A 23,976-nucleotide genomic window follows, 5' to 3' on the forward strand; every position below is an offset into this window, starting at 1 on the left:
ATTGGTATGACTGAATATTTTTTATTCAGGTGACTGATAAAATCACTAAACTGTATTGCAGATAAATAAAGGAGGCTTCTGTCAAGAATAAACACCATTAATCATGAAGTCTCACCCTCTGAGTGGCTGTGCTATGCAACTGCACAAATGCACCATCACAAGTGGCATGTGACCCACTGCCTCCTTTCTTCCCCCAGCTCTCCAGTGATACTGTCTTCTTAGGAAACTTTTCTGTTGCCTTTACAACATTTGGAAGTCCTCGAATGTTTTTTTCCATTTAAGTTTATATACAACTGTAACTGAAATCTAAATTTTAGTAGCAATGCATTCAGCTGAGAATTTCACCCATGAGACAAAGTGAAGCCCTGCAGACTGTGGCTGCATTGCTGTAGATCCAGCATTATAGTGAAAAGTCTGTATTTAAACTGGTAAGGATGAAGCCTTTATAACTCTAAAGCTGAAACAAGTAGGAAATTTTTCCCCCAAGCCTTCTTCCCATTTTCTTCCAAACCCACATTTTCTTACCGCTTTTATTACTTAGTTTTACTATTTCAGAATATGTGCTGAGTTTCTTTTTGAACATACAAATATAAAATTTCTTAACGCCATAAATCTACCTCAGTAGAATCTATGGGTCTCCTTTCAAAAAAGCAACTTACATGCTAAAAAATGGACATGTGCTGAAAGAAACTTACCCGGCAAAAGCAGAGTCATACAAAAACAAAAACAGACAACTTAGGTAACCTTTTTGTAACCTATTTTAGAGCAAGTGATGATTCAATAGTGGCCATGTTATTAAGCTGGAATGAAGCAGTGCCCTACACACTAATGAGGTTAAAAAATGTAGTTAGGTCTTCATGTTAAAGGCACTTAGCAAGCAGCCTGCTCGGCAAAGACCAACTGTGTGTTGGAGCAGAGGACTAATCACACAGGCAGGAATCAAATCGACTGGAAGAATTAGGAGACTTGCGGCCCCGAGGAATGTAATTCATGCAGAAAAGCAGTTGTCAGAGTGAGGCCAGGGAACTGTGTGGGAAGAAAGCAAAATAAACAGCTCAACAAAGAAAACAAAGACGCTCAAATAGTGGTTTTTCTAATGCTTGAGTACACTGAAACTTCAGTGGGGGCATATGACAAAAAACTCATCAAAGACGACCTCTATAAAAGCAATACACCGGTAAATAGTGAGCTGGTTCAAAAGCACTCAGAAAATGCCTTTAGGTCTTTAAAAAATACCCTTGAAGTCGTTATGCAGGACAGAGAAAGTACACATTCATACATGTATGCATGATTGGGAGAAAAAGAAATACAACCAAATGGTACAAAACTAAGAGAGTTGAAATGGTTTCAATTTTACAATTTCTCCTCATTTCTCTCTCTACCATTCACAGATGAGAAGAGGATGCAGTCTGCATGCAAAGAGTGCCCCTGCCTGTGTGCAGCAATACTCTCCATGGAAAAACAGCATTGCTAATTAGGATCCACTCCCACAGCATGAGGACCAGATTACTGCATCCACCAGGGGGATTATCTGACCAGAAAGAAGAGCTTGAGGCTTGTCCTAAATCTCAAAAAAACTCATGTGCTATTCATGGGAAGTTTTTCTTGTGATGGGTATGACCCATGACAGTAAAATTAAACTTTGAAATTGACTGATGTATGAATTTCACAAATACTTTGTTCTCTTGAAAAACAGTATTTTTAATTAATGTGTTATTAGTCTCATAATGTAATGGGGGTTTTTTTATTTTTAGAAAATGAAGCTTTTACCACTTTTAGTACTTTGGAACCTTTCTCCTCATTCATTCACTTATGATTTTTCTAAACTCCCCCTACCTCAAACTCAAGAATGCTATGCTCACTATTGTTTCAGCAAATTTTAGCTTTTTTTCCCTTAACTCCTTCCTCACATTAAGGCAGGTGTTCCTTCTCCTGGAAAAGCACCTGAAAAGCTTCTCACATTACTTCAAGTGAATACTGTCCTCAACATCTGTTCTGTGATGCTGAGAAACACTCTTTTCCCAAATTCAAAACCAAACCAAAACAAACCGTTTCGTTTCCAGTGTCTGCTCTAAGTCACGTCCACAATATTACAAAACTGGGATCTGGGGAAGAAAGAAATCTCTTCTTTAATTCTTTTATATGATAAAATAATCACTGTTTAAAACAAAACCAAGTTGGCAATAACAAAAGAGAAATTCAGTGACTGAAAATTTCTCCTACTGCACTTGCTACCCATATTTGGTTGTGGAAGGAACATTTGACTAAAATTCTAACTTTACAGGGCTACAGTCCTGACGGAAACAGTGATGTGACGGTTCAGTATTAATCATTTCTGTTGAGGTATGGCTGGATTTGCTTCAAATCTCTGTATTATCATCAACAGACAGCCCAAAATTGATATTCACAGGGATTAGTGACTGTTACTGAACAGAATATCAGCAAGAATTTCTCATCTAAAACTACCTGCAGCAGAAAAAAAAATTACACAAATCTACAGAAACTCCTGTATAAAATTCTACATTTACACATTTCTGTATAAAACACACAGATTATTTTCTGAAATGCGTCCTCCTCCCCTTCCCCTAGACAAACACATGGTTTGGGAAAGAAAAGCCATTTTGAGAATGCACCTGAGTGATAAATATCAGCTGTACAGTACAGATGTATGCTGTACCCAGGACTGGAGTCAAGGGGTGAACTTATGAAAACACAACTTCCAAGCTTTTCCCATCCTCCGAGCACCACCACAAACAGCAGGTGTGCAAGTCACAGATCAGCACCAACATCCATGAGGGCAGCAGGATTCACAGGTATACGAAGCACCACTTATATCCAAGGTGAACACTGCTAAGGTACAAGGGAGGAAGAGAGATATTCTGCTAACAGCCCTTTCTTGTATTTTCTCTGCCAGAGCTCTGTGTCAAAGCTCCAGGTATGGGAGCTGGCTGAGGTGCAACCAGAGAAGATCAGGGAAACATTCAGTTCTCATGATGGGCTGAGAAGTCTTGTCTCAGTCAGGCCAGCTTTTTGATCCCACAAGCGCTGAAAGCCATTTTGCTGCTGTGTAGTCCAGACTACAAGTTGATCCTAACAACTGGTAAATATAGAATGGCTGGAACATCATAGCCACCAAAAGAAACAAGAGATAAAGTCCTTGCATTGCTATTCTCGCTCTACTTGTGTGAAAAACTGGAGCTGAAAAAAACATTTCCTGGGCAAAGCTGTAACTTTGAACAACCACAAGAACCAGAAATGGGTGGAAATATCATTTCTAATGTGACTGTAGAGAGAATACATGAAAAACAAGAACTAGACATAAAGGAAATTAATATTCTGGCTGCATACATTTTTTGAAAAGTAGTAAATTCAGTTTTGAAGTCTTTGAGGTAAATGCATTATCTATATGCTGGAAGCATTATTAGTTCTCTGAACAGAGTAGGTAGCTGGGGGTGTAGATGAAAAGCCTAAGGGGAACAAACTGGCCAGCTTGGAACATACCTGCACAAGCTACGCATCTGCTCCCTCAGCATCTCTGCAATTCAGTCTAAACCACAGGAGTAGAAACACAGTTCCCAGAATAGGTGTCAGAGTCGAAGCCTGATGTCCAAGGAACAAACATGTTCAAGGAACAAACGAAGACAGAGGCAGGCTACACTAGCTTTCTTGGTACTGTCTTGATGATATATGCTGATAGTGATCTTCCAGAGTAAAGCAAAGAACACCTTGGTCATTCAGCTCCTGCTCTCTCTGCTGAATCTGTCTACAATGTTTTTAAATGGGGCTATTTGCGTTGGTGGCCTCTATAAACTGGACTAGACTATCAACCTTTTCTTCCACGGGCCAGTGGAAAAGGCATGATAAATCTAGGCTGAATTTCAACAGGAGATACAGGACTGAAAGATGTGCATCTTTAAAGAGATAGCCACTTAAATCTGATATGTTTAGAAACTCTCCCTTATGTGAAATACTCCCTAATTTTCTGTTGATCCTTAACACCAGTGGTCACAACACCTCATAAATAATGCTTTCAAGAAGATGATAGGTTAGTTCATTCCTTCAGAAGCTTTGTACTCCTGACTCATGGGCTGCAGGATGTTTTGCCTCTGTGTCTAACCTCCACAGAGTCTCCAGAAAATTGCCAATACCCCTATAAAACTGACTATAAATGCGGTCATAATCTATTGTAAATTCAGACCTACACATTCGGTGCTAGAAGGGATTAAGCTCCTGCTCTTTAATGGCAACTTCATAGGGCCCAGCTTCAATGTAAACCTTACTCTAAAATAAGGTCCCAAGCCATTTCTTGGTCATGCATGCTAAAAGCAAAAATCAAACAGAATAACATTTTTCTTTAAATTGTTTCCTCTATTAATTAATAACATCAGTCATCAATGATAGCTCAACCTGGCCCAAGGCGCAGTGATAAAACACCCATTGAACACAATCCTTTCAGTAAAATTAAGGGATCATTGGGGTTTTTTTCCGAGCATCACATAACACAGAATATACAAGGGATGGCTAGTTAGTGTCTTACATCTCAGAAGCACAGCTTCAACAACCTATGTTTTGCTACACATATGTAAACAAATATAGGCTTACACACACATACATATATATATATATATATATATAAAAATATGTAGTGAGATGAGTAGGTGGGGGCAAAAAGGGAAACAAGGTGTTAATTTAACTTCTGTCTTTTCATCCTTTGGGAAAGAAAAAGTCTCAACTACATTCAATCTATACTCCAAGATTCAAGGACTTGATGTCTTTGTTGGGGGAGGATGGACTCTAAGTCAGGGAAAGATTGTGTGAGAGTGTGATGAAGATACTCTGTGTTCCTACAACACATCCTATTCATCACTCACATTTCTTGGAGTTTATACCTACTCTAACTTTAGGGAACTTCCAATTCACAACACAGGAATCTCACAGGTACACTTTAAAAAAAGAAGGAATAAAAAAGAGAAAAATCCCCACTAAGACTGTAACATTTCAGTTCTCTTTGAAGCAAGATTTAACATGAGTGGAAGAATTGTACTGAAAAAAAAGGAGTCTGTCACAGTCCAGTACCTCACAGGCTACTGCAACAAGTTTGACAGCAGCCTCTATAGAGTTGGCTTGCTTCTGGTTCACTGCACATGAATACCACAGTCAATATCTGCTCACTCGACTAATACTGCTGACTACAGCACAAAGAACACAGGAATTTTGTCCAAGAAACCACAGGCTCAGAGCCTTTGAATGTGTGCTATATTTAGAGCTTGCATTCTTTGCAGCTGATAACAGAATGAGATAATAGAAATTTCAAGCAGCAGAACGCAAGCACTGCAGCTATTCTGTATATTTTTGTTTAACTGTTAAATTAAGGTAATGATCCACATGTTCTCAAAGGTTTTGCCCATGAACATTTTTGTCTAAGCATTTTGTTAACATTTTTCCTCTAATTTTCCATCTTTCTCAGACTCCGAGTAGCTCCTTGGATTAGTTTTAACTGCAGAGATATAAAATTACTCAGTCCATGACAAGTGCAAGCAAAGATATTCACCCTATTATGTAAAGAGGATGGATGCACACATACACAAATATGCACACTTGTATACATATCTGCACACAGCGAGCACCCAAACAGCTTGAAATCATGTCTAGCTATTCCTCAGTCTACAAAAAAATGTTACGCAGAACAGTGACCTGAGGCATAACTTTGCTGGCCATTCTTTCTGCTTCCATCATCTCTTAATTCACGCTGGTTTGAAAACCTGCCTTAGGGAACCACTTCTCACTGGCAGCCAAGAATTCATCTAAAGACTGTTAACTGCCCAGATGGGGTAAATGAGCTAAGTGACAGTAATGATGAGTGCTGATAGACACCTTACTGCTGATAAACCTTGGAACTGCTTCTCTGCAACAGCATAATCCATAAAAACCTCTTAAAGAACCCCTTTCGCTGGACTGGGCTCCACCAGACAAACCTGTGCCACTCTATGTCTCAGGTGGGGATGAGGCAACCGATCCCCTTTAGACCATAAGGAGGAGTGTTCCTGAGGGTTTTTCCCAACTTTTCTTCCCACTGAGTCACACCAGCAGGATGCCCTCTGAGTTACTGCTACTCCGGAGTGCTGAAGAGAGGTGGTCAGCCAGCTGCCACTGGAAGCATGTCTTGATCATTAGGGCTGGGGGCTGCTGCCATTCGAGCGCTTTGCTCAACATTAAAAAAAAAGAAAAACAACCAAAAATTTGGAGGAACTTTCTACCAAGGATTTTCAACAAAACAAACTATTACATTTTACAGGCTTTTCCTTCTACATTAAAAATCTCACCAAAATTTTCCTTTTATTTCAATTGCTGCAACTTCCCCAGACAGCCTGAAATCAGACTGTATGAAAAGAACAAAGAGCCTCTATTAACGCAGTATTTATCTGCTGCTATTGTTTCTCCTTTATAAATCTGTAGTTCCTTGGCATTACAATTAGCTACTCCAGAGAAAATGATTATGTCACAAAGTGTTATCCACCAGAGAAACAGAAGAATGATGTGAACCAAATGTAATCTGGTGCGCTTAGAGGCAATTCTGTTGACTTCCATGTAAATGTGCTCGCTAAAAACAGGGATGAATTTTAGCAGTGAATCCTTATTTGATCTAGAATTTATTTTCCAACAGAAATTAAATGATAGCTTTTTCTCAATACTGCTTTTTCCTAGCAGAGAGAGAGCAAAGCAGTGAGAAATATAGAAGTTTAATTGACTGTGCAGTAACTCCAGACCACCTAAACAAGTGAATGTAACTGAACTTACATAAAACAGCTACATCAAAAATATTTATCTATTTTTATCCACATTTTAACCTACTTTTTTCCTTTAAAATGTTTCTCAGAATCAAAAATTTAAGAAAACACCCTTTTTTTCTGCAATTCCATATATGCCACCATTTGCTTTCCAAATGTTTTGCAGTTTCAGATAGTTTTTAAAAACCCTCTGTTTGTGAAGCTACTCTGCAAGCGTTACAAAGCTTACAAAGGAGAATTTATGATCTGCAAGTCTTAAGGTAAATACCACTAAACAAGAATGAACAGCTGAACAAAACACTGATTCACTATTTTCAATGATGCAAAACTATAGATTGAGTGAGATATCACAGTTTTGACCTAGACAGAGGCTTCCTATTCCCCAGCTTTGTAAAAGGCCTGGCACTGAATAAAAACTAATTGCTGAAGTTTATGTGCGGGCATCTGGCCCTGGTATTTTACTTCCATGAATACCACTAAGAAAAGAGGGATACACGCTGCTTGCAGAGCCTGCATATCTGTGGCACACAACAAACTCTGAATAACCTTAACAAGTCACCAGACCATGCTGATTCCTTCTCAGAGACTTGCTATAAAAATCCTCCAGGCCATTAGCAGCTGCTTATTTTCCATGCTGCACTTCCAGGGACAGGTTTCTTGGGGTGTTTCCCATTTAATACAAGATTTCTCCCTGTTTACAGAAAATACTTTCACGAATGATTTTGGAAAGCTGTAACTACAGTCATCTTTTCATGTCCTCTAGAGCTTCCCAGTCTTTCTTCTTTGATGGCTCCTGGCTAAACCATAAAACCCATTCCAAGTCTTAAAGTAATTAAAAACAATTCAATGAGTGATGTTTTTCATGCTGGGTGGGGCTCTCCTTCCCACTGTGAAAGGATCAATGAATGCTCTGACAAGCTGACAGACTCCTTGCCAAGTCTACAGCTTAGAGGTACACCGAGGTAAAGCAGCAGGTAAAAGATTTAAGAGGTTTAAACTTTAAGATTTTTTTAAAAAAATTAGAGCTTAGAAATGAAAATGAAAAGAAAAATCATAATGTCAGTGACAAGGCTGGGAAAATGTAAACATCAAATGTGTGGCTAGCAGTTTCTCTCATAATCGAGGATATGCTTTAATCTTCTCACATTTGGGCATCCCCCATTTTGCTGCATGGTCCAAAATCAGAGGATGATGACAGCTAAGTGTCTGGGCCTGACTTTCCTTTCCTTTTCACCCTTGTGTAACTGACGTGTATAAACTAGATATGAAATAACCTATCTGAGAATTGGACTCCCTCTTTATCAAGTTGGAGCTGACTGCAATCAAAACACATGCTTTGGTTTAGTACCAGAGCATTGACAAAATCCAAAATACCTGTTCAAGGCATTGATGTTGTGCACATGCACAGTTATCTGCACGTGCATCATTTCAGGGAGTAAGACTGCCAAACTTGCTAGTCTCAATCAGCAGTTAGGAAAGAAAAAGAGCTTAGAATATCATTGATCCTAGGAAGCTAAAATACACCAGCTGTACTTTGCGACTTCCTCCTGGCAAAGGCAGTCTCCCCTGACTGTAAGCATATGGGCAGCATCAGTGCACCTTCCCTTACATTTCCCTGCTCACTCTTCCTTATGTGTAGTCCAGAGCTAAGGCAAAATGGGATGGCAACAGAAAGAGATTGAGACTAAATGGATGAATGTTTTGGAGCATGCATGATGCATCTCGTAATACATTCAGCCCTGAAACTTTAACTTTCCACTAGCCTCCTGCAGCACGTGCATTTACCACTCCAAGATGTACACAAGCCACGGCCCCAGAGCCATTCCTGATACTGCCACCTGACTGTTGTCTCCTGCCTCATCTCTGCAGGAATGCATTCCCTCTACAGACACAGTAACAGCACCTGAAAATATCAGGATAGGTCACTTTCAAAGGCTGTCCAACTCAACTTTGAAATGAAGCAGATTGGGAAAAACCTCTTAATGCAACTTGGTTAAAGTATGGGAAAGAATGAATAACCAAGAACAGTAGCTTCCTAAATTGCTGAATTTAAATCCATCAGTAGAATTTTGCCTCTGCCTTAGGAGTTTGGGGTTTTTTTTAATTAATGAATAAAAGCTCTCATCCTGGCTAAGTCAGATTTTTAAAGTTGTGGGACTATCAAGTTGTTTACACTTGCACTGTCGTAAAAACAGACAAGACACCCCTATTCTTCTTCTGTTCACTGCTAACAACTCTCCTTCCAAACAAAGACATCAAGCAACTGGAAAAGTTAGTCAATAATAAGTTTGTGATTTGGATCTTGAAGGAAAAATAGCATACTCATGGTATTAATTTAAAATAAACACCCTCATTAGAGGCATGATTTTGAATCACTGCACACCAACCAGAGAAGGCATCACACTCTAATGGATGACCTAGCAGAAGTCAAGGACTAAAACATAGATGAGCTTCAGCTCCTCCTTTATGTCATACTTTAGAAATCAATTTTGGAAATTAGGAAAGAGATGTACAAAAACAACAAAGAAAAACAAAGCAAGGAATGGGATTACTAAAGCCATGCTTCTTTTCTTTTCTTTTAATCGTATGATGATAATCACATAATTTAACCTGCAAAACTGAATTACAGTCTACTGAATTTTAACTGAATTTGAGAAAAAAATAATAAAAGGAAAGCACAAGCTCCAGCCTCAATTCTTCCATTCATCCATTGCTGCTGTAGAACAACTTAAGTTTCATACATATTCCTGAAGTATAAACCAAATATGTACTGTAGAAATTCCAATATAACTACACAGTCCTAACAGGTTTTGGTAACACAAAGTGACACATTTCAGTACATATTCATAAGGGTTGGGGGTTATTATTGGGCTGTAATTGCAGTTGTTCTAACACCTAATAAGCCATGGCTGGAAAAACAAAGGTAGGTTAATTTGTGATTTCCTCTACTCATTCAGAGGCAAATTAAGTGTCAAACAGCGAATACAGAACATATTTCATTTTATGAGATTTTAATTTAATTCTGCACCATATCGTTGATGCCTTAATGTAGGGTGGTTTATCTAAGAGGAAGAGCAATTTATAAACCTCTTTCAATTGAAATCTTTAATGATAGGATACGATAGCGTAATTACAGCAATGCCTGCTAGTCCTACTATACATAAGCATCTGTCAGCAATTCCATCATAAACATAAACCCTTATTTTAAAGGTTTATAACTCAAATTATAAAATTTGGCTCCAGGCTGAAATTTGGGATGCAACAGTTCTGACCATCAGCAATTAAACTATAAGAATCACACACATAAATACATATACCTTTTTAGAGCTGCAAATATGTAAGAGCCCTGTAACATCTTTAGAATTCCTGCTTTCTTTTTTCTTTTTCACTTGGTCAGTGTTCAAAATTATGTGCAGACACTAGACAAGTACCATGCAGGCAAGGCCCTCTTCACATTTTTTCTGCACTTGTATTATACCTAAATTAATTCCACTAAGGCTTGACAGGTTCTGGAACATATTTCTAGGACCTTGGATAACTAAAATCATGCCTTTTTTAGAATTTATTTTTAATTTATATTACATACACACATTTGAGAGTACTACAACACTGAGGAGAAAACCACTCATACAATGAAGTCATTGTGAAGCTGTAGGTAAACATTTGCATCCTGACTGGTATTCTTGCCATTTTCTCTCAGAATTCTCAAACACCATCTCAATCCAGTTCTTTCTTCTTATTATTTTCTTTTTAATGGATGCTAGGACACCAGTTCAAGTAATGGCTCCAAATGATCTCAGGTGAACCTACGTGATACTCACACCAGGCTCTGTAAAACTTGTAAGAAAACCACTGGATGCCTGCCTCTCATGTATGTACATTAAAGTATTTTCCTGAAAACAGCAAAAATATGACAAACCTTAACATTTACAAAGATGCTGAAGTCCAACTGATTTTTTTTAAGTTGCTTAATTGCCTATTTATATTTAATTACACCAACCACAACAGCTCCAAGGGTCCTTTACAGCTCATCATTTCAATGGTCACATAAACCAAATGAGCAAAAGAATCAACAGAAGTTAATGGGAAAAAAATGGCCAATATCAAGGCTATTTTGAGTTTAAAGCTTGGGCTGATATCAGAGTGTATTTCTAAAACAGCTTCCTGGAGTCATATCACATCTGGCTAAGACCTCCTTGACTCTGCTGGGCCCTGCTGAATCACCACTTAATCAGGGAGCAGGGTTGTAGAGCACACAGCAGGGCACCTTTCCATAGAAGGAGCATGATTTTGGGGTCAGAGGGGACTACCCCTGAATGCCAAACAAGGCATGAAACAGGCACTTCCAACATCTTTTGGGCTCTTACAGAAATCCTGGCACTGAGAGCAGTGTAAACTGCTACTCCTGATTTCCCACTGTGACCCAAAGCAGGTGACAGTGGTCTACCCACCCAAAAGCTCTGCTGCGGGCATGGGATGCCATGCTACGGACTGGGTTCATGGGACTGAGGCTTCAGAGAGGGCTCAGCTCAGCAAATGCAGTCAGGCAGGGTCCCACATGGCATAGATTTCCAGAAGCCTCTTCGAAGCTGGCAAGCAGTACTGGTGTCTTGGATGATGGTCCTCTGCTGATGCAGGTTAAAACTCCCTACCCCATCTGCCCAATACAAAGAGAAAGGCAAATTCGCCACTAGCTTCAGAATGAGCATGATCATCTCCCCCAGCTCCCAAAAACAGCCATCCATGTAGAATATTGACTGCACTGCAAAATCTAGAATGACCCTGTAATGACTGTCTGAGCCTGCCACCTTCAGCTTACAACAGTATTTAGCAGAAAATTTAAGCATGTATTTGAGTGTATTTTATTATATGGTAGATTGTGGTGTAAATGATGATGCATCTGAGGAACCCTGAGGAATAAATCACAAATTTCTGTGCTCTCTCTTTCTATAAATACCCACTTTTCCTCTAATGCCCAAGAAGACTGCAACACAGATTTATTACCTACCTCCAGGCAAATCTGCTCTGAAATTACAATTCAGTAATAGAAGACTGACCCAAAAAAAACTGTTAGTAAAATATCATGTGTGTACTTGGGCATGTAGTTAGGATTGTTAATATCAATTAATTCTGCTCACAGAGGAGGACTTGTTTTAAAACAACTTCATTTTTCTTCTGCATATATGTAATTACACAGCTGTAACTAATAGCCATAGAAAAGCAATCTGCCACCTAAACAACTAGCATTATTCTTCAAAGTATTACTTGCGCTTTTCTTCTTGTATTTTCTCAGTGTGAGAGGTGATTAGTAGATATGATTAAATGTGTACATCAAGCCTTTTACTGAAGTACCAAGCCCTGCTTTTCGGCTCCATTTTAAATGGTATTTAGCAGTTTTCTGGACACATCTACTGGTTTATTCTGCAGTGCCGATAGCCATCTCCCCATATGGAGTAAGATAAAATTTATTTCTACAGGATTTCACCACTACCACCCTTTTCTAATGCATGTTATCACTGGTATTCATTTCTTTTATCTTTGTGTAAACCATGTGCTCTATCACATTTGCCATTTTGTTTGGGTGACATTCCCATCAATCAACCGATTGCCTTTATGTGCACACAACAGGGACTAAGAAAATTTACCAAAAATTTCATTATGCTTCATAGCAGTCACCAGGGAAAAAAACAACCTTTTTGGTTGTTTTGTAAACAAATCTTTGGCATGAAAGGAAATTTCAGCTATGAAGAATACCAAGCTTAATACAGATTAAATACATGTTTATCTGGCTGCATTTCACAGGGCTCAGCACTTTTTAATTTAGTCTTTATAGAATGACATAATACAGAATAAATGTCAGTAAAACACACAGGTAACCCTTGCCAGCTACCTATTATAACAGGAATCCTCAAGCATCAGCATGGGTTTTGCTCTATGAACAGATAGCCACAATGCTTTCCAAAAGTAAATCTCGTACTCCGGCAAGACTGGAAACGTGCTCCAGGTGCATGGTTTCAAGCATTGCAAAGAGTCGTGTATTTGTCCATTCTTTCAGGAAGCAAGGGGAACATTGAATACTCACACATGCAGAGGAGGAATGGGAGATGGTTCATAATGGTAGCGTCCCTCATGATGTCTCGCATCAACTGGTACAGGAGGGTGGAATGCTGGAAAGAGGTGAGGTGGATCTGAAAAAACAAGCGAGGTTCCCAGATCTGAGTATCTCCAATGACTCTTTAAAAACAACATTCATAAACACAGAACAGATACTAAAAAGCATGTGTTAACAGTGCTACAATTTAGGGGTCACAATCTCCTTCCATGCTCTTGTCAGTCAGGTCTGTCTGAGAGGAGAATTTGGCCCACAGTGTTTGCATGAATATGTATTTACTAATTTTAATATTCTCTTTTTATAGCTTTAATGGAAAGGGGTGTAAAAAAAGTCTTTAATAAATAATTATGTGTCCATATGTGAAGCATCAGATCAAAAGGACCATCAAGGCTTTCATAAGCATTCCTGATTTATTTATTTAGTATTAAAACAAGAAAAAAAATCATCCCAGGACAAAAAGCCTAAGCAGAGAATACAATGCAGTAAAAAAGTATACCCTCAGAGATATACACACAATCCTAAGAGCAGAAAGCCAAACTGAAGTGACATGCTGAGAAATGTAAGTAAAACTGGAGTAAATCAGACAACAATGTTTGAAGAGAAATGCGACTGGGAAAGGCCATATTGGAGATGTTTAACTGCACCACACCAATGGCTGGACCTGGAGAAATGTCAGAGGGACTCATTTCATACCCAGCTCTTGAAAAGGAAGGGTGCTTTCCTTGTCCCCGTGACTGGAGACCCAGGGACTCATGGCTGCATTAAGCTCTCCTGCTCTATCTTCTCCATGGCTTTTACAGGATAGGGGATTTTGCAGCTGTCAGAACTCCTGTTCCCTGCTGTTTCTGGAGAGCCTTGGAGACAGGCTGACAAAAGGGGGAATGCACCCCCGATACCCCCATGGGCTCTGCCCTGAGGCGTCAGACACCAGCCTGCCCTCTCCACTGCTTCTGCAGCCAGACTGTCTCCCAGCTTTGACTGGCACAGTTCACACAGACCACAGCTCTCCCCACCAGCATACCGGTGAAATCCGTGTGCCTCAAAATGTGACACACTGTTCACCACTGCCTCCCAAATGAGATGTTAAGTACCTCCAGCAGCATGAAACAAACTGATCCTGCACAATCATTACCCAATTGCCACTATGGGTGATGTCATGTGTTTATCTGTCGTCAAAAGCTCAGAAGTACAGACATTAGGTCATGTCATGGATTTGCTAAAATGTTTCCAGAAAAAAAGAAAAACTCAATCTTGCACTGGCAGTAAAACTAATTCTATTCCAGTTTTGCCCACCAACTCTTGAAGGTATCTTTTCTTTTTATTTCCTGCCTTTCCTATTCAGCAAAATGTAAACGTCCTCTTAGATTATTTGTGAAAGCATTTCCCTGGTTCCAACTAGAGATGGTCCAAAAAAAAAAAAGTATTTTTCCTCATCATATTTGTAAAAAGTTGGGTTGCTTTATTATTGATTTTGAAGTAGGAGAAGAACAAGAGGAACAAACCTCATTGCCCTGAAGGAATACACACAGGGGAAGAACAGGAAATAATTTCTGAGGAAATATTCCCAGTATTTCAAGAAAGTCTGGAAACATCTGACACAGACTGCCCAGTTACATGGCTTGATTTTGTTAAAGGACACAAGCATGTGATTAGCCACAGCACATTTCAGCCATATACTGACTTAGGCACCATAAATGAAAAATAATTGTGGCTTATGATGCAAGCTGGGATCTCAAACTCATGGTACTTTTAAATATGGTTCTGCTGCACCAACTGGACCTTGGCATACAATCTGTTATGAGCTTCAGTCCCCATGGTAAGCATTCATGGTCTTCAGTGGAGGTAAAAAATAGGTCACAGATGATCACGAACACAATGTCATTGTCTGAGTGGAGGATGCTTGCTGCCACCTCTTGAAACATTCCTCAGCAGACACCAAGACAAAGGGGAAAAGGGGCATGGGAAGTGTATTTTAGCACATCTCCCTGCCTGCCCTCTTCCCTGCTAAACTGGTATTTGACTACAGCAGCATAAGCCAAAGGGAGGAGGTTTCCAAGCAGATGTCTGGCATTTTACAATACAACGTCTGCCATCAGTTTTTCAGAAAAAAAGGAAGTCACTCACACCCTCATGGATGCACAGGCAAATCCTTCTCTGCCCTATGTGTCTCCTTCCAGGAGTGAGTCTGGAGAGCACAGGTAAGACCATAGAGATTTTGCTACCCGTATTCATGTCAGATAGGATGTGGTTCACCCAGCCACAGACACGAAATCCCACTAAGGACGCCAAGCCTCCTCACTGTCCCACCCTCACCCAGCCTAAACGCCCACCCATTAAAGCAGTACTAGTAATTATGTGGTGAAATACCATTTGACCCTCCTCAAGGTATAATTTACTTTCCCCTATCTGAGAAATGGAAACTTAGTATTAAACAATGCAAAAAAGGTATTCTTCTCTGCGGGGCTTATGCAGTGCAGATTATCAACAAGTTTTATTTACGCATGGGCTATAAATCTCCGAGAACATCTTTCTGAGTCCTCTCACATTAAGCTCCTTTGTATATATTGGTTGCATCTTGTTTGTAGTTTCCATCTGGGAAACAGCCGTACTCCATCACGGCACAGGGAGCTGTCTCCGTCAGCCCTGAGCCGACCGGAGCAGAGCTGCATATCAAACCCCAACATAATTATCCATCTCACAGTTTATTATTTACACATGAGCAATACAGCTGGTGAACATCATAACTCAAGTGTATGTGTAATAAGTTACTACACTGTAGCCATCTCTTGTTGCAACCCTTAAGAAAAACCACATGATGACTTTTCCAAAGCCAGGCTAAAACTGCTGAAGCAAAATAAAGTGCCACTAAACCTGGCTACCTCCTATTTATCATACAATTTCCTGACTGATGGTTCCACAAACCAGCTGCTAAGTGCTGTGTACTCTACTGTCAGCAGACTAACATGCTAAATGGGAGACAGGGAAAATAATGTACAGAATTATAGAACTGGTGGAGTCAATTTTACAGATGGAAATCAAATCCTGCCGTGTTTTGGTCAGCCCTCAGCACAAAAGTAGTAAATTCTACACGCTTGGGGGCCCAAGACCACTCCACTTTGAAAAGTACTGAATATTTATATGGAAAGACTCTGAGATCAATCAGAGAGCTGCCAAAGCACCCATTGTCCAGGGCTTCACTTGGAATTCAATTGAAATGGCATAAAATGTAATCAGTTGACGAGTATTTATATGAGAATAGATAACAATAAGTTTACAAAGCAGTAACTGAGGCTGTAGCCAGTTTCACACTGACTTTTCATATCCCACCCAATAACTATTTCATTTAAGGCACCATCAGAATATTAATGGCACATTCTGCCATGATTATTTATACTGTAGGTAAGTAAAGAATGAGGGAGACCAGTCAGACTAGAATTGAATCTGAACCAATCTGACTCATGGTTATTTGTGTGAGATGCCTTACCTATCTAGCAAACCAGGAGAAAAGCTCAATGTAAAAGACAGGATACCTGCTCTATGTTTTCATTCATTCATTTAAAATGTGAGGAACAAAACTCTCACCTTTAGAAAGGAGAAACTCCTCTCACCAAAACAAATTGACAAAATCTAACTTCCTATTCTGCTAGGAAATTACTTATCTTAAAAATCTTTAAAATTCTGGCTAAGATGCAAACTTACAAAGAGTATGCCAGGCACTTTTCTTACAGACATCCAAATGCAACTGTGAATTCCTGGGCCAATGACATCCTTGCAGAGACTCTCTGATGTAAGTGTACAGTACACAGACAGATGCTGGTTGAGAACTCGCAGCCCTCCATTTCAACTCAGTAGAAGTACCTGATTCTGTGCATAAATTCCACTGTTTCCAAGAATTTGTAAGGACACACCAAAGCACTGGAACACCTTGCTCACACATTGCTGAATTTGGTAGCTGTTGCTTCCTTCTGAAATCTCTGCTGCCTACTACTGTAAGCTTCCTTCAGATGCTCTACTGTGTCCTGCACAGCCAGCAGGGTCTCCTTAAAACAAAGTGGGAGTCACTACTGCCTCAAATGCTACAAACTCATCAATTTTATCACAGTGAGATTTTCTGGAAAATATGTCAATTTATGCTGACTTTCTGTTGTGTAAAACCTGCCTTTTTATTTCTCCTTCGAGAATCATTCTTACCTTCTTAAAGAAGTGAATAGGATCATCTCTCTCCAATTACAATCATTCCCATAGAGGAAAAAAGAAGACTTACTCTTGTTCTCTGAAAGTTGACAACCTAGTCTCTGCTGCAGCATCAAGGGAAAGAAACTGGGAGAAAGGACAGGTATGTATGATCCTTGATGCTGAACAGCAAACCTGAATTGAAGTCTGATGAGATGCAATTCACAGCAAGACTTGTTGGAAAGGGGGATGATGCCAGCTGGCTCAAAGGTGCTGTGCAACACCTTGAGACGAGAGCAGAGTGGTTAGGCTGCTACGAAGGTCACTGAAGTTAATGATAACTTTTCTGTACACTCTGTAGTCTCCCAAATAAGCCTTACTTAGGGGATCACTACATTTGGAAAGTTCAGCTGCGATGGTGATGCTAGTAAAACACTGCCCTCAGCTAGCTGACTTGTTTAAGCACCTTGTGATTCCTGCCAAATGATTGAGGGAGATGGCTGCCGAAATGACAGGCTGTATTTTTGACCACATCAAGAATACATCTGCTACCGTAGAAGATGCCTGCACTGGCTTGAACTCACCCAGTGTGGCCCCAATATCTGCACCTGTGTCGCAAGGTCAGGGCCAAGAAAACAGAGGTCTCAAGCCCAACACAGGAAGCCCTTGTTATGCTTCAGCACATTTGTCCTTAGGACAATTAGCTCACCAAATTACATGTCAGAGCTGAACCAGGTGCAAACTTCTATCTCAGATATAACTTCATTTGAGGTGAAGTCTCCTTCCTGCTTAAATCCATTATAGTCTTGAGGATGAACTTGACAGTACCAAGCTTTCATACCAGATGTAACAGACACAGTATGATGCAAAATATAGCCTTCCTGTTAATGTCTTTTCAATATGCAGGAGAGTTTTGAAGAGTCTGCCAGCAAATTTCTACACTTCCTTTGGTTCACAAGCTGATCACCAGATGAGAATTTTCTAATATTCATCTTTGCAGAGTCCCTAAGGGCATCACTGTTTCTTCACGTACATTTGCTTCAACTGATCTGAACTTAATGGTATTGCCAGGTTTTATGGTAAGAATTAGGTTCTTAGTTGCCAAGCAAAGATCTTATTTTGGATTTCTTTTTAATTACAGCTTGCATTAGGGCTCAATAAGACCACATGTTGTCTCTGAGGGTTTTTTTAGTTCTCTTTCAATAAGGGGTGATTTATGTTTCCTATGTCTGCTTATACAGAGGCTTTACTCAGGAAGAAAAAATGACTGAGCCACAGCTACACGTTAATGCATGCACTTAACTTTGTGGACTTTGAAGAGTCTCCCTATGGTGACTGGGGCTGCTGCTTCAAGCATGGCTGGTTGCCATCTGAAGCACTGCTTGTTTGCAGGCTGATCCGCTGCCGTGCTACAGCCAGTTATCTCAGGACGGTTTTCCAGGCGTCTGTGTGCGCATGCACGCACACACTTCCAATGTGGCAACAGTCACGTTGACATGGACACAGCTAACTCACCATCTGACTTCTCAGAGAAGGGGATTCTAAACAGGAAAAAGGCAAAGCCATGGCAAAGCTGGAAAAAAAGTCAAATAATTGTATAAAGCCAAAAAATAGACAGAAGGAAACTGAGGAAAAGAACTTTTAAGGGGCAAGTTCTCCCCATTCCAGTAGCACTAAATATTAATTGAGATAACATACAGCAGATGTAACACATTCAGAGAATAGACAATTTTCCATTGGATTGCTTCCCTTCCATGTGTCTGTGTGTTATAATGATGATCAGACTTCCCCTCTCTACCCTCTGCTGGTGCTCACAGAGCCTGTGTACTGATCTTAAAAAATAAACCACAGGAGTTCCAAGCCAAACCTCACAAACTAGAGCACACCTCCAGCTCTTGTTATGGCTGAAAAATAATTTCTATCTTTGCAAAAACAAAAATTAAGACTTTGGAGCATCTTAGATTCCTGCCATCCATTTTAATACTTTCAGTTTGTAAACCTAAACACCTTGTGGGAACATGTTTTATTGTTAGCACAACAACCATCATGCCAAACACTTGAGGGAGGAGCTGGAATAAAAGTTGCTGGAACTGATTTCATCAGCTGGCCCTGAGAGGTGTTTTTATATGCCAGATTTGCTGCAGGTATTGGCTAAATAGCTGCTGGATTGATTTCAGTTTGAACACTTTATTATTCCTTCCAGTCAATGCAACTCTGCTGTCTAAGGAGCCGGACTGCCTTCTGGAATACTAACTAAACTTTCTCAAGTCCATTCAACAGACTCCAGTGCTTGCTGCCATTTGCTCATCTGGAAAAAAAAAAAAAAAAAATATATATATAGTAAGAGACAGACTCCCAAGGTAATAAATATATTGCATGTCCAAACACCTTGAAGAGAAGTCTCCAATTCTTTCAGAACATAAATTATGATTCATCACAGCCCAGTGATTTGCAAATAACTGTTTCCACTGGGATGGATGCACTGGTAAGCAAAGAAAGAACTCCTTGCGCTGCTCTGATCAAGCAGCCATGAACTTGCCTGGTGAGTGGGGTGGGAAAAGCACTGCTGCCCCACAACCATCTTGGGGACATACATTTTTAGAGCAGAAAAGCCAAGTCACTCCATCAGCCCAGCTTTCCCAAGAACAAACAGCAGATTGGTGGAAATGCATCAGGAAATGCCTTCCACCCAAGAAACACTGGCTGCTTCATCCTATAAGCAACCTTAGAAAACCTTCATGGAGAGGAGCACAACTGCATATATCCAGCATCTGTACATTGGCCCATGATCTCAGGATAAGAGGATGACGATGTCTTGGCTTTACCATCCCACTACTCGGAGGTGTAATTGTTTCATCTAAAACAGCTGGCTTTCGGTACAGCACAGCTCATCTTTTTAATAACCTCTGGATCGCATGCAGCATTTCTTAAAAAACTTAATAATGTAGTTTCTGCAAGAATACGACAAATTGCCCTCTGCCAGGAAGCTGACAAAAGAGATCCCTCCCTCTTCTACCTCCAAAGGACCCGTAGTAAAAAAATAATTCGGCTTCTGCCTTGCAACACAGTTGCCGTCTTGCTGTTCCTGCCCCTAACTTCTCATGCCACCATGCATCAGTGCAGCCTTCACCACTTCAAATTCCATCCCTAAAAATTATGAAAATCAAATGAGCAACCATGTTTAACTCTCAAGAATCCCAGGCATGTGGTTTCACCCAGTTGCTCTGGAATGCTTCCCACCTTTGATTACACATGTGTATGAAGGATCACATCCTCAGCATTTCCTCCTCTGCAAGCAGCAAGTAACTAGATCCATAACCACAATATATACAAAAATAATTTGCACCTATCTACCTGTTCATTTCTGTAGCACACTGAACATTCCAGTGAATGAAGATGAGCTACAAAGTGGAAACTGAGGAAATGAAAAGATTACAAACAAAATAAATCCTGATCCACACTGGAGAGAACTAAAGAAGAAGTCTCACAGCAAGGCTTTCAACTCTAAAGAACTTCTAAGCAGAAGTTTAACATGGACTTCCTGAACAGTAGGAAGGAGCTGCTGCCACAGATCAGCTTGGTTATTCCCTAATGCTCAACACAGCTCAAAGAAGGCATCTGAATGCCCTGCTATCAGCTGCACACATTAACTTAGCTGAGAAGCAAAGGTAAATGTGGCTAAGGAGAGGCAGCAGAAAGCTGGAAACAAGGGTGAGGGGGGGCAACTAGAAATATCCATGTATTGCTGCTGATTTGATGTGGCAACAAATAAAGACAAGCTGGGTAGTTCAACAAGCTTTGGTGACATTCTTAGAAGTTTGTAAGACGCAGTGAGTCAGTCTGCAAACAATGGTTTGGAGACTTGTGTGCTCTTCTGTGTAGCAGAATCAAGTTTAAAAGCTATTTGAAAGGCCAAACCTCTAACAGTTTGGTATCAGTATAGCACAGTAAAAATCACTGTAGCTAAACAGATTTTCATCAGCTGAAGGTGTGAAAGACTTGGAAATAGGTTATACTTGGCAGGTTTGATTAGTATTTTATGGCATGATAGGAAGTAGAGAGGAAAATGTATAATTAGATCAATTATGTCTATTTTTAGGTATTAAAACTGCTCAGATTCTATGGGATGCACCAACAGATGAACACTTTGAGAGACTTCTTTTTCCCTGCTGTTCAACCTGATTTTTAAAAATTTCATCCAAATATTCATAATTATTTAGCTTCTCTCTGGATCATCCTTAGCAATTACTCTCCTTCTGTGGTGTTGACATTCTTCAAGCTCTTGCAGATGAGCAGATAGTTATTACATGTGCTGTCAGGCCACTTGATAATATACATTTATTGCAACATTTAATCTCTCTGTCCATATTCTAAATTTATCACGGTCACTTGTTTCTGCTTTCTGTGTTTCTTCCAGCTTGGGTTGTCATCCCTGCACTCTTGGGCATCAGGTTCTCATGCAGGCTGACACTGTTTAGGAGGAGGCAGCCTTAGAAATACATAATAAAAATAAGCTATTTCTGCAAATTTCCCTTTACAGCAGGGGCATGTATTTCTTACACAGTGTCTCAAAACCATTATCTTTCATTTTTCCACTCTGAGACAATGCATTCATTATGTGGCAGTGACCTTACCTACCATTTCTAGGAGACTGCTGGTGCAATGGACACGGCTCAAGCCAAATAAAGTCAACACAAGCTGGCTCTTGGTTATTACTTCTTGATATTTCTAAATACTTGACTTTAAGCTGTTTTCTTCCTCCATGTTTTCTCATCTTCCCTCAGATTCTTAGAGAGCTTTTCCTCTGTATTTCATTTTTATGCTGGTTACTTTTTGTTTCAGATCATTACTGGAGATGGAAAGCACAGTGAGTTCCCTTAATTTGCCCTATTGACACTTATTCTAAGTGCTCACTCAGCCTATTTTTGAGAATGTCATATTGTCAATATTCCAATCAATCTTAGTTACTTTTACAAGCCAAAATTTGAAGAAAGTATTTTTAACACAAAGGGCCATAGTTAAATTATGTCACTTCCCTTGGCCTCAGCCTGGTCACTGTTAACACAGAGATACCCTTTCTGAGACACTCTAAACCTCTTCATGGAAAAGTCCCAATAAAGAGCTAAAATTTTATTAATTCCCCATTATTTCTTTAATTCATTAAAAAGAGTAGCACAATTGCCTGAAACTTCTTGTTCTTTACTAATCTCTCTCGGCTTTTTTTCACCATCTTTTATTAAGTTCATTTTTTTCTTTAGACAACTTCTCTGTTTCCCACTACTCAAAAACAGGATGACAGTATCAGCTTTAGATATAGCTACACTTTTTTTTTTTTAGGATTTTTGTTAGGATTTAGGATCCCCCCAATTCCTCTTCCCCACCAAAGGGCATTTTCTTTATGGGAAAGTATGGAAGTTCATCATAAACTCTTTTCAACACTTTCATCCTCTCTCTTGTTCTCTGCAGATGTAGTGGCAGGATCTGATGTATACTTCTCTTGCTTTGGAACTAAATGCTGCTTACCCAAAGTGGCCAACCCTTTACATCAACCACTTAACGCTGGCACTGCTGCTGAAAAACAGGAAGAAGGGCACATATGTCTGAGCACACTTATTTAAAAGCACAAATCAAAAATGGACAACCTCAGCTTAATTAACACTTATGGTCCCTACACCCTGTGAGGACAGCCCCAGTTCAGTAGAGTCCACATCAGAGGTGCAGAGCAGGGACACACAGCTGCAGAGGGCACCTGGCTGCAGCACCAGCTGCAGCATCTCCTGAGGTCTTTTGCCTGCACTGTCCTACTGACACCAACATCATTGCCAGGACTCATGGGTAGGTCCAGCCTCACCAGTGAGGAAAAACACTCCCACTAATGAGATAAAAGGAATATTGGAAGAACGGAGACCCAAACAGGCAGAAGCATATAAATGCAATAGCGGGCAAAGCAACCCATGGCATTAGCAAAGACTTTTCTGCATAGCAACAGCCCAAAAGCAAAGTCTTCAGGGCAGTTTCTATCTTTACATCCCCTGTCTACAGTGCCTACCACAACAGGGAACCAGTCTCTGACTGAGCTTTCTGGGACTATCATAGGTGAGTATAACTGTATAGCTTTCTCCAGCCTCCAGTCCAGGCAGACCAGGAAAAAAGTTACATGATCTGCCTGTGCACAGCCATGTTCTTCAGCTTGGTGATTGAGGGACAAGACAGGATAAAATGTAGAATTGGGTGGAGCACAAACCCACAAATACGAGAGAAGAGGGAAAGGACTGTTCTGCCCACTCAAATGGGTAAGGGGGCACTAAAGTGGAAGTTGATTTTCATTCCTCTCTACATCCTAGAGGGGAAGCCAGGGGTGCTACAAGGAGACATAAGGAACCAGAACAGAGGAAAGATGGCCAAATGAGGACAAGGCACACCATTCCCTGCCACAGCCAAGTGACACAGGAGGCTATGGACATAGGAGGTTTGAATGGCCCCAAGGGGAAAGTCACAGTAAAAAAGTGGAGTAAGGATCTGAAAGTGTTGAAACCATAAGACCAAGGAATTCCTCAATTGAAAATTTTGTGAAATTGACAGAGGGGCAAAAGGATAGGAAAGTCACCTGTCAAGTTCTTACATTAACCCCTGGGCACCTGCTTTTGGTCATTGTTTAGAAAGGACACCAGGCATGCCAATAGGGTCCCTTATACTCTGCGCACTCCTGGTGGGTTCCCCAAGGCCAAGACAGCTGCAAACCCCTTTCTCTGACACTTAGCCAGTGCATCACCAAGGGCAGTGCCAGAGCTGCAGGATATCAGCTCTGTGGCATAGTCACAAAGACAGCCCCAGCCTGTAAAAGCCCATCTTTCAGCTGTAGGTTTGCATATGACACTGCATAAGAGGTGGTGGTAAAAGTAA

The 23,976-nt window shown here is 40.3% G+C and overlaps 1 protein-coding gene across 5 annotated transcripts in view; it reads right to left on the bottom strand.

The window, feature by feature from the left end:
• GLI3 (GLI family zinc finger 3) overlaps positions 1 to 23,976 on the bottom strand; it is a 207,164-nt gene that overhangs the window by 82,278 nt on the left and 100,910 nt on the right. For all 5 annotated transcript variants that reach the window (XM_042043326.1, XM_042043323.1, XM_042043325.1 and 2 more), the window contains one exon: positions 12,871 to 12,976. In XM_042043326.1, coding sequence (XP_041899260.1) covers positions 12,871 to 12,976 — 106 coding nt within the window. The remainder of the gene's footprint in view (positions 1 to 12,870; positions 12,977 to 23,976) is intronic.

The sequence above is a fragment of the Corvus kubaryi genome, unplaced genomic scaffold, assembly GCF_017639235.1.
Source record: "Corvus kubaryi isolate FWS band 111438036 unplaced genomic scaffold, C.kubaryi_AGA036_p1.0 37398, whole genome shotgun sequence".
Taxonomy (NCBI): Eukaryota; Metazoa; Chordata; class Aves; order Passeriformes; family Corvidae; genus Corvus; species Corvus kubaryi.